Raw genomic sequence first — 12,354 nt, 5'->3', positions numbered from 1 at the left:
AACAACAGTTTTTTCCTTGTCTGTTTTTAAATTTGCAGTCCTGTTTTATCTATTTTTTACATGGTACTTACTCCCTGTTTTAACTGGTTGCAGTGTTGCAGAATCAAACTCTCAGAAATGTGCGAAAATAATACCCATTCACTTGGAAAGTCTGTAAATCAACAGTGGCTATTAAATCAAAAATCACATTATTAGAGATGTATTTAAGTTACGGTGAGCTCCAGTCCTGTTTCTAAAAACATATGCCTGACACTGTAGATTAAATAAAGCAACTGGAAGTTACTTGCTGAGGTGAAATGTGTTATATCCCCCTTAGAAGACTTCAATTTTTTAATTAAGTCCTTAATAGGAAGACCTAGAAATTTTGGTATGTCTTTAAAACAAGCAATAAGCTAAAGAGGTTATATCACTCTGATTAGACTCCCTTTCCAGATATTCCAGCAGATGATCATCAGCATTGTTTCTTAGTTTTTCTACTGTTCCTGACTATGAATAGTTTTTTTCTCTTTTTCCCTGTGTTTTAGGTTTCTCTGTATCACCTGTGCTCTCCTTCAGTCCCCAGTCCTCCAGCAGGACCAGCAGCCCATCATCCTCACTCTGGAGCACCGACTATGGTTCACGTTAGAGGCAGCATCACCTTATCATGCACTGGGGCTGGGAAAAATAAATCAGTGCCTTCAAACATAGCAACTTCAAGGACTTTCACAGCTCTGATATAACAACATCATCTCTTGAATGTAACAAGCTTTTTTTTTTTTTTAGTATTTAGAGCTCTATGATTTTTTTTTTAATGTTAATGCTTCTCTAAATGTTCTGAATTTTCTCTAAAGCTTATTTTATCTGCTGTTCTGTGTTGGCCAGGTTGACTGGACAAAAAGCAGTACTTATGCTAAACAAGCTTTCTTAAGCTTTCTTGCACTCTTCAAGCACCTAGAAGTTACATCATAGTGATACAATTTTTTTGTTTACTTTTTGTAAAAATTAACTTTCTTTTTAATTAAATTTTCAAAAAGGGAAATAGAAAAACAGGTCAAGTATGAGCCAAAAATTATGAAGGATTATATATTTCAAAGAACTAGGTTTTTTGGTTTTTTTTTTTAGTTCCACAGACTCAGGAATGTACTGCACTGGTAAGTGTTCTTACATTTAGCCTTACAATGTGACTCCTTACCATCATAAGCTGTTTTAATATTAGGAATGCTGGAACAACTGTGATTAATTTGAAGGTTATTTATAAGAACAACAAAAAAAGAAAATCTTAACTGTCTTAATGAAGCTTCCTTTGGGTACAACTGCAGTATTCCTTTCTTGTTACTGTAAGCACTTTTTTTGGACTGGGAATGTGAAAGTGTGCCTTCTAAAAGGACCTTCCTCCTGGTAATAAATATTTTTAGTAGAAGGCAGTTCTCTTACTTGTGTTCTGGGATAAATATAACACATTTTTATAGTCATTTTACATATAGAAGTACCTCAACAGAAACTGAGCCTCCTCTTCTTACCACTAGTCACCTGGTGCACTGGAAAGTTAAGTGGTTTGTTTCACACTTGTGGTGAATTGACCTTGGTTCAATTTGCTTGTCGGTGTTGCACAAACTACTACAGACGCAACCCAGAATCATCTTTTAAACTATACAGTAAGATATTACTCATATGGCCAGACTTTCCAATATTTGTACTTTATTATCCTACTAAATGCTCATTCCAAAGTCTTTAAAATACAATTTTGGATTTAACTGTGTGGGTATTAGTCGGGGGGGGGTTGGTTTTGGTTTTGGTTTTTTTGATGACTTTTTGGTTTTCTTTTTAACTGGCTGAGACACACAGATATAAATTGCACAATTCCAAGTACATCAGAAAGTACTCTGCTGAACCAGGCAGTTGATCATTGTGTACTCGGATGTATTTTGCTTTCTAAACAATATGGCAGTGAGGTCTGCTGACTTGAACTTTTTTCCAAATTAATTTTAAAGAGGTGAGAACAAAGACTTGGCTCCAATTTAGTCCTAAAGTACTTCCCTGAGAATAGGAAAAATATCTCAAGTTGCAATCCTTTATTTTGAGGATTATAATCATAACCACAGTAACTTTTAATCCATAAATGGTATTTTGCCACTATCAGGTAAGGACTTTGTTTACATATAACAAGTATCACAGTTCTAATGATGAACAATATTCTGGCTTTCTGAAGTCTCCTAAGGACCACAACAAAAGTCATCAGTCATTCGATTTTAAAACCCAAAATATTTCATGCAGAGTATATTGTGTGCAGAACTATGCAGCCTACTAGAGGAATGAAATGCAGACCCAGTTTATGGCATACAGTTTTGGTTTCATGCAGTATTAAAAAAAAGTAACATTGTTCCATGGTATTCTATTGACACTTGTGGTAAGTTACTGGCTAGTTTTGAAGAAGTTGTGCCTTACATGTTAGTACTACTAAAAATTGACAATTTGGATGTAAATAATAATTTGTATCTGTATTATTTAATAAAGATTTGTAATATTCCCTTAGAATGCTGTTGATGAAGCTTATTGTGTTTTGGCTGTTTAGTACTAGACTATATTGTATAGTATTTGCAATCATCATTTTTACATTCATAATTTTAACTTTTGCTGACAGTGTAATGTTTTTAAATACCTGGACAATTTTTTCTCTATATTCTTTGTCAAAGGCTTTTCCCAGTTTTCTCTCAGTTCCTGCTGAAGTCAGCAGTGGCTGAAGAAGCAGATCCTTATTTTCCAAGCTTGGGTAAACTTCCCACTTGGTTCATTTGGGTTTGTAAGGAAAGACATCATCTTTTTACACTTTCTTTCAGAGAGAAATTAAAGGGCTATGAGTATCTCAGTGCTACTGTGGTAAACACTTCAGAAATGCTTACAGGAAAGGTTTTACTGTCCTGTCCCTCCTGTTCCTGCTCATTACTAGTCTGACACGAAGTGTCTTGAAACACAAACTGCTCCAAGTGGTGACTGACACCAGTGACTGATGTGTAGGTGAGAGCTGAAACTATGAATTTTTCTGAGCATGTTGCTGCCAACATGAAAGTATTTTTAAAAATTATTATTTTTAATGGCTTGGTTTGTCGTTTTAGGTTTATCAGGTAACAAAACCATTAGTGCTGCACTCGTACCTTGGTCCCTTCACATGCAGCAGGAGCTTTGCCTTGGCTGCTGAGTAGCAGCAGTGCATGCCAGCAAGGTCATCCCATCATGTGGGTTCTTGGACAAAAAGTTTTTCTCTTTTAATGAGCTGACTCGAACTTTCTTAAACTATGAGAAAAAAGCAAACCCAATCTGTGGGTAGTGAAACCTCTGAGCAGATGATCTGGGCTGTGCTTGGGTGTCCTGAAAGCCCAGCCCAGAGGGCCCTGTGGCACAAACCCTGTGTTGATCGAAGTGCTGCTGTTAGACTGATACACCGGGATCTGCCCAGGGAGCAGTTGCATTTACATTGAAAAACCCAAGTCCAAGACTCTTTAATCTGAAAATGGAAGCAAACACAGAAAATGGGGTGGTAACTGGGCCCAGGGGCTGCTGCTGAGGCTGGGAGCTTGGGCGGAGGGTGGGGTGGGGGGTGTGTGTGTGATGTGTGAAGGTAACATCGCTTTGCTTTGTTATCACTGCTGTAACACGGAGACTTCATACACGTGTACACACGTCATTCTGTTACACTTGGCTGAGGAACCGAAGCTCTTTCAGAGCCTCCGGGGTCCCTTCAGGGCCGGGCTCCTCCCCGGGCCGCCTTCCTGCCAAAGGGCAGGGCACGCGCTGAGCTAAGGGGAGGCGGCTGCGGTCTGGCCGTCACAGCGGGGTCTGTGAGGAACCTTCCTCCGCCGCTCGGAAACGGCTTTTGTCCTTTTTAAAAGGTTACCGTAGAGGGGAAGAAAAAAAAATAATTTACCGTGTACCTGTTTTGTTTCGGTTTAAGCCGTGGAAAATTGGAGTGGTGCAAACTGGAATGAGAAAAGTCATTTTCAAGGCGCAGTTGCGTTTAGCGAATGGCGTCTGTGAGGATTAGGACAGGAAAAGGCATTTTATCTTCAAAATATATTATTATGAGATCTCAGTCGAGTTGTGCCATCTGCATGGAAGGAATTTGTCCCTGCAGGGGAAGGAGACTTCACAGAAAGAGCCCAGGCCCTGCTGGCTGAGCTGAGCTCTGCCTGGCAGATGTCCAGCTGCTTGGAAGGAGGGAAGCATTAGGGCAAGTATTATTGTTGTTGTTATTATTAATCTAATGAATAATATTACCCTAATCAAGTGTAACCAATAAATAAAAGTACTCATTAGGATTACAGAGTATTAATACCATTTGTGGGGTACCTTACTAATTAAAGTTAGCCTCATGTCTCCTGTGCTCCTCTGAGGCAGAACTGCGAATGAAAATCTTTGCAAATCTTGTGCTTTTTGGTAAAGTGGCTTTAGATTGCTCTCCTGGTTACTGCCACCAGACCAGTGTAACTGGGGGATGGAAGTCCTGGTGAAAGTGGTATTGTTTATAGGCTGCCTGGTTCCCTGCTGTAGTTCCTACGAACTGAGGGGACTCTGGGGGAGGATGATGTCCTCCATGAGTGTGAGCATCAGGGAGACCATTGCATGCATCCACACAGTGGCTGAGTCCTGCAACAAAATAAGGACAGATGGTTCTGCTGGTAAGAGATAAAAAGCATGTTTTCTGTTCTAGGTTGGCTTGTTAACACCCAGTAAATTCCTGCACCTTTGTTTAGCAGCCATATTGCAAGGAATTTTTTAATTAGGTTAGCCAGACTAGATTAATACCAGACTTTAAGCCAAGCTACTCTGATATAACATCCCCAATAAACCATAACTGTTATCTCCTCATCCCCCTTTAAAAATAAATATATAAACCAAGGCAGATACTGAATAAAATATTAAGCCAACCTTTTCAGTTAAGAGTTCTTCCCAATTAGGATCCAGGATCACTGTCTGGTGCTTCAGGAGTTTTTCCTAGCAGCATGTTTGCTGACCTCTCTTTTTCTTTAACAAATCATGACATTTTCTTTAAGATAAAGTTCTCTTCCCTATTTGTTGATACATCTGTTCATAAAGCATCAGACTGAAGATTTCTTAGCAGAGGACTCTCCAGGAAGCATGGGGCCTCCTCCTTCCAGTTTTCCCAGTTGCAGATACAGCAAGAGAAGAGCAAGGTCTAGACAAGACATGTTGCTCTAGCTCACGTCTCCTAGGAGAAAGCAGCTTGGTAATACCCACTGAAATGGTCTTAAGTGCTGCAGGCAAAATCCAGGTGTACAGGTAAGTTGTGGTGATTTCCTTAGCCAGTTTTCACAATCTGCATGCATGTTTACCAGACAACTCAGACCTACCACTGTGTTTGTAACTTGCCAGGCACAAATGGAATTCACAAATGAAAACCAGGGGAAAAGTCTTTAGTTTAAAAAGAAAATTTTAAAAAAGTAAATCCTGAAGGTAATGTCTTGCTTGCTTGGTGTTTTCTTGAGGAAGCAGTAGCAGCACAGGAGCACAGATCACCTTCTACCCTAACCAGGGCAACAGCCAGGTGTTAGTAGCTACCAATAAGTACTAACAGTCCTGAGAAGCTTAGTTGTTAGCCTTAACATGAAATGCACAAGCTGCACAAACACTGATACAGTACAGGGAGAATGATAAATACATTGTTGCTATGTAGTGCATGTGTACCTCTTTTTTTCCTAAACATCATGGCCTTTCCTTGCAGGACATCTCCAGACATCCACTGCCAGCAGTACACCTGTGTACAGCTACCCAGCCAAAAGAGACTTTCGAGGCCTTGCTGTTCAACATCTTTCCTGGCTATTTTCCTGATGTATGTCCCTGCACCTGCAGTATGCTGGGTCTCCTCATTTTCCTGCCAGTGCACTGAAGCCCCTTGATGTAGGAACTCCACTTGGAGAAGCTCTGGAGATGCTGTGTGGTTGGCAGAAAATCTATGTGTTCTCAAATGAATTCCTCTTCTTTTAAATGCTTTCTCTGGTAAGGTGACCAGACGTTTCATTCATGTTTTTAGTTTTATGTACCTATGTTAATCTGTACAGTATTGATGACATGATTAAAACTATTCCTTTGCACTTAAAAATTCAAGGTCATAATGGCCTTAAAATACATTCTGATCTTCTCTACAACACAAGTCCTCCACTTTCATAAGAAATGCATCAATGTCTAAGATGGAAAAAAGCAGCCATGAGCAGGGGTCATATGACTTCAGGTCTTTAGATGACATCAGATCTTCCATATGTTATTTGGCAAAATACTGAAACTTATGCTTTATTTTTAGTTTGAATTAATCTGAATTTAGTTTTCAGCTGTTAATTGAGAAAAAAATCTCTGTATAAATTAGGTACAAGATTTGGTGATGCAGTTTCTCAAGTTCTTCTCTAGAAGCTTGCAAAATTAAAATAAGAACAGGAAACTGATTTTTCTCCTTGATCCATATTTATAATTTTTGTGTTTGAGCTGTAAATTTACCAACAGTAAACCTTTATCCGTATTTTCCCTCACACCTCTTGTTCTTTCTATCTTCAGAGCTATTTTTATCCCAGGTACTGTGTTTACCACTGCAGGTGGCCTACTCCAGAACCTTTTGTATGAATAAACTATTTCCTCCTATTTATGATGTCTTCACAATTCAGCACAGCATCTTGTTTCTCTGTTTAGTTTGCTGTCTCTGTTTCAGTGCTTTGGGGTCTGTTTTGCCATAATTACTAAACAGCTTGCAAGGTGCAGTTGCCATTTTCTATTTATAAAACACCCAACCACTCCTTTTTTCTGAGTTCTCTCTTTTTAGTTGCCATGTTATGTTTTAATGTGTTGTTTCTGTTCTGCTTAGTCCAAACGATTATCACATGCCTCTTGCTTTTGCACTTAGCATGAACAAGTTTATTTTCAAATTGTTGTGCTTATGGATACCTCACTTTCACTGCTGCGACCTTGTATTCTTTTTTTAATTCCATTTTTTCATCAGGTAGTGGTTTCTTCCTGAACAAATACGTGGCAGTGGGAAGCCATAGTCCCAAACATTGACCTTTTGTGTTGGAACTCTGTGTTGGATATCACATCCTTTCACATTTTGTCTGTAAAAGCACTGTGTAACCTTCCTGGGGAGGCAGACCAGAAATCACTGCATCAAAAGGCTTGGCTCTGCCTTTAACAGCAGTACCCCTAGGAATTCATTTTGGGCCAACACATGTTAATAGTTTAGAGTGACCAACCCTAAAAAATAAGTGCAAAATTGTTTAGATGAAATCTGGTAACTGAAATACAATTTACTGATAAACAACTTCTGAAGTTCTGGAACTAGTTTTAAAGAATTGTGCTGTATCAAATGTGCTCATCTTTGAAAGAGACAAGAGGTGGGAGATGTTTTTGTCTTTTGTGGCATATGCTTTACTTAGAATTCTGAGAATCTGTTAAGTAGTAAGAAACTGCCCTTAGTAACCAAACAGTGAAAACTGACATATTTTACCCAAAAGGAAGGGAAAAGACTAGTTTTCACTGTAATAACTTGTAATTTGACAGCATGACTCACATGTGTTATTATGAGTGAGTCATAAGTAGAAGAGGCAAGCAAAGAGTTATTTTTCAAAATGTAATAAGGTAGCAAAGAAACTACTTCTCACTAAATGTTGCTAATAAGGCAACAGTCCATTGGACAGTCTGAGGCAAAGCTTATTTGAAATATTTAACAAATTTACTCATTAGAAGGGCTATTTTTATGAATCTCTGGCCATTTTAAAAATAAAAGTTGCTTCCAATATGTTTTTTTCTGTAAAAGCCAATTAGCTTGCCTTTAATGGAAGCAGGATGAAACATATAATTAGAAAACTTGAAAGAAGCCTTGAGTTTCAGTATTACAATCCAGCTTCTACCAACAGAGGTCCACACTTGAACTCTTCTGCCATGTAGAGTTTGAATCAAGTCACCATGAGCACAAACAGAGCTATTCAGGGTAATTCGGTCTCATTACTTCACAATTGTGTCTACACATATTTGATCTTTTACCCTGATATGGGGATAAATTGAATCTGGGGGAATTTCAGAATAGTGTTAGTGTTATTTCTAGCTTGGTTCTCTAAAGAAAGGGGTCTTTTTAAGCCATGTTGTCCCTGTGTCTGTTTGCTCCCACTTACTGTCTTAATTTTGAGCTTGATCCCAAGCAATTTAGATAATACACTGGGTATTTAAAGGATCATTAAACTGACATGAGCTGTGTAAAATTTAAACTCTGTTTAAAGAAAACTTTATCATTCTTATTTTTAGTGTTGTGTAAGCTCATCCTTTTTTAACTTCTAGATAACCCACAGAGTCCTTTACCAATGCCTGATTTGTATGAAAATCCTTACTGAAAGTTCACAGCCCTCAATGAAGATCATATGTATAGGAAAGTTGGCACCAATAGAGTTTTTCCTCAATCCAAATACAGAAGATAGAATTTGACTTTAATGTCATTTGTGGGCAAAAAAAGACTGGAATAAAGTAGCAATCTCCAGTGCTGTAGCTACTGTGCAACATAAAAATAGAACCAGTTGTGGGAAAGTGGAGATTTAATGAAACAAAGCTCCGTGAGTGGTACAAGTTAAACCAGTAAAGAATAAACTCAGTAATTTACATCTTACAATTTTTCTGCACCACTGAGTGAATTTCATTGTTCCATGGAGTGTTTAGTCATTCTTCACAATAAAATCTGCAACAATGGCAGGCACAAAAGCAACATCAAGTGGAAAAGAATGAATTTGAACAAAAGAAGTAGGAGAACAAAAAGGAATTAAGTAAAATGAAAGAAGCTTGATCTAGAGGAGGAAAGAGGAGTTCTTTGTGAAAGCAAACATGATGTTACACAGAAAAAAATAATTTGAATTGGTCCTGTTAATTAGCAATGAATAAGTCAAGATAACCCTTGTCCTGCATTTCTGAACTTGTGAGCTCTCCTCCACAGAGTATTCTGTATTCTCTGAAATAGACATTTATTGGATGGCAGTTCCTTGGATTTCTATGACTAAAACAGTAATCCAGTACCCTCCCCATGTGCTGCACTTGTAGAAGTCATTTGTGACTTCTCTTTCCTAAGGATCTGACATGGTAGAAGCAGCCTGGCTGTAATCAATGAACTTGTTAAGGAGCAGAGAGAGTGGAGTGCTGCATCAACCTTTATTGCAGATTCCCAGGCTGCAGCATGTGGCACCACTCAGTTGTTTTGCCACTCTTCATCTAGTCCTCCACTTTCCTGAGGTGTTTCCCATTCCTATGTTTGCCCAGCACCTCACCAGTGTGGAGGGGAGGAGGAATGGGGTGATCTCTTACAAGGTCTGTGTTTGCTCTCATGATATTGGCAGCCTAATAATGTTATTGGTTGTTTCTGACATCCTCAGTGTCCTTCAAACTTCACACACCTCACACACAGGCTCATCTACCATTTGATTGTAAACATGGCCTTTGTATTCTCTTCTGAAGAATGTTTTGAAACAATTAAATTGGGTTGTATTTTGGTTTGTTACTCAGTGACTCTTTCTGTTGCATGTATGTAGAAAAATTATTTCTCAGAGACATCAGGGAAATGGTACAATTCTGTGAGGTTTTTTATTATACACTGAGCAACAACAGCAGGTTGACTTTGTTGTATAAAATGCTTACCTAATAGCTACCTGGCTAAGATGCCTTCTCTAGTGCTTTAGATCTACCTGCTTTGGCTGAACAGGCAAGGTGTGTTTTTTCTGTCCTTTTCATTCTGAAGGACAGCAGAAAACTTGGAAATTGCTGTCAGCCCCTGTAAACAAAGGAGTGAGGGTGTGAAAAACTCTAGTTTATCTCTGAGAGACTTTGCTAAGTTCCCTAACAGGCAGTGGCTATTGTAATGTAGGTGGTATGTGTGCCAACTTCTTACCTTTCAGCCCCAAAGGAGACTGCAGTCTATGCATAGTACTAGGGACTGAGTGCACATTATGCTCTCCACATAATTTTCTCTTCACAACTCTTGGTCTTTCATTGTGACTCATTAATCATCTTTGGTTTTAAAGCTCATGGCCAGATCCTGGTGGTAATTTGAGGTTTCATTCATTGGCTGGATTAATGTTTTCTTTTATGCTGGTTTAAGACTGGTCAATAGAAATGAAGTAGCCTTTAATGCTAGCACAGTAGGTATCTCTTAAAGAGAAAAAAGAAATTTGTCCTGGACATCTGACCCCAGCTCATTCATTCTTACAGCCAATTGTTTCTAGCATGAGAAGAAAATGAATAAAATTACTAAACAAAGAAATATTTTCAGCATGTACCCAAATATTTAAAGATAAACATCCTCCTTGGAATGCCAGGATTTGATTCCAAATAACCAGTTGAACTGAAGGATTATTTTTATAACATTATAAAAATATTGGTCTACTGGAAACGTTTAAAGGTCAGCTGCAGTGCTTTGTGTTTTTTTGGTGCTGGGTTAGATTATTTTGTTGGTTGACTACTTAGTCCTGGGCATGCTGCCTTCCTAGAGCCTGCACTGTAACATGCTGAGCCTTATAGACTCTATGTCCCACAGGTTATTACCATTGCTATAGTTTCCATATTCATTCTCTACTACAAAACAGTGAATATGTGTGATTTTTCTTTGCCTCCCTGATATGAGATTCCACCTCTTCCTTCAGCAAGTAGAGATGACTGAATTGAGATATTGAGGAAACAGATAGCAGTTGCTACCATTTTTAAATTAATCAAATTAATAACAGTTTACACGGAGCTATCTTGAGGGGAGAAGGGGCAGAAAGTACTTCAGGCATACAGCATGATCTAGTGATTTCCTTTTTCTTCCAGCTTTACTGACTATGCTTTTATAAGCAGCCAGGTATAGATGACCCTCTTGTTTCATTTTGGTTGCAGTAGCATTGTAAAAAATGCCAGAAATAAGAATGTAAATGCAGCATCCTGCATGGTGCTGAGTCTTGAGGTCACAGAACCCTAAATGCCCACTCCATGATAAACCAAATAGTCTTTGTGACCTCCACTGTGCAAAACCATACCTTGGATATCAAAACTTTTTCCTCATGTTCTTTGATTGAAAATGTGGTAGCTACAGATACTACTCAAAAGGGAAGATAGTCATATAAAACCTAGGATTTTCTTTTTGTTAGGTTTGTGTATTCCCTCTGTATCCCAAGTCACAAAGATCCATATATGAAAGGAGGTTTGGTTTCTTGGTTTTTTCTGCCAGTAATGTATTACAGCTCTGTGGACATAAAGATCTTATAAAGATTTTTGGGGTTTTTTTTTTTGTATCTTAGTAATGGTTCCCCTGCTGAGAGCAGGAACCCCATCTGGGTTTGTTTGCCTCAGTAAATGCTGCAGCATTTGCCTTTGCCAACTGCATGCAGAATTGGTGGGGGGGTTTAAAATGTTTCAGTGTTTCAACTGAAAAGTGTGAAGGGTCATTTCTGTTTTCAAAAAGAAATTTTGTAGAACCTAAAATTTCATTTATTGCTTTATTAGCTGGTCTGTTTCTGGACAACTTAATGTAGCTAATTAGTGATATACCTAGAGGGGACCATCTAGTTTCCATTCATGGGAGCATTGTCAAAGGGACTAACCCTGTGGGATAATTCATCTCTCATTTGCACATGCAGATTTCAGTGCAAAGCTATATAAAACTAAGTTCTTCCCTTGTCTTTTCATGCTGGTTAGGAGAATGGTGATAAATAAATGTGGTGTGGGAATCTCAAATTTCAGAGTCCCTAAAGGAGCCTCTGTTCTCCTGGTGCTGATTCTTTTGAGAGTACGACATTGCCTCTTGGGCAGAGAAATGACAGTTTACTGATGTTTTTCCCCCTAGCTTTTGTTTCACAGGAAAGTATTGTAAGGAGCTTTTAGTGAAGCATCAGCCCTTCCCTCATTCATGCCTCATTCAATCTGAGTGAGCAGTGTGTAGTGAATGGATTGAATGTCATCAACTTGCTGACTGTACGAAGAACTGAACTTCTGCTTCCCACTCCAAAGTGCCATGTACACATGTAAATATTCTGCAATAGAAATTATTTCAGTTGGTCGTAGCCACATCAGTGTGTAGCATGGTGTCGGCCTGAGCAAATTCCATGTTTTCTCACCAAAAGAAGTTGCTGTTCTCCATGGTGGGTTCTGAATACTTTTTCTAGGAGTAGAACTTAGTAAATGTTTTAAATTTTATGTGGTACTCTCAAAAGAATCAGAACCAGGAGAACAGAGGCTCCTTTATGGACTCTGAACTTTTTCTTTTTTTTTTAAATCTGACTTAGCAAACCATGGTTTCATATTTTAGGTACTGCTAGCATAAATCTCTACCTCTGGTTCATTATATTCTCCCCTTTTAGCCTGTTTAGGCTAAAC

The 12,354-nt window shown here is 38.6% G+C and overlaps 1 protein-coding gene across 1 annotated transcript in view; it reads left to right on the top strand.

The window, feature by feature from the left end:
* NUP210 (nucleoporin 210) overlaps positions 1 to 707 on the top strand; it is a 64,633-nt gene extending 63,926 nt beyond the window's left edge. Inside the window, exon 40 of the mRNA XM_030458662.1 lies at positions 525 to 707. Within this exon, the coding sequence (XP_030314522.1) occupies positions 525 to 625 (101 nt within the window). The 3' untranslated portion in view covers positions 626 to 707. The remainder of the gene's footprint in view (positions 1 to 524) is intronic.
* The last annotated feature ends 11,647 nt before the right edge of the window (positions 708 to 12,354 follow it).

Source organism: Calypte anna, chromosome 12 (assembly GCF_003957555.1).
Source record: "Calypte anna isolate BGI_N300 chromosome 12, bCalAnn1_v1.p, whole genome shotgun sequence".
NCBI lineage: Eukaryota > Metazoa > Chordata > Aves > Apodiformes > Trochilidae > Calypte > Calypte anna.
This window is presented reverse-complemented; position numbering and strand designations above follow the sequence as displayed.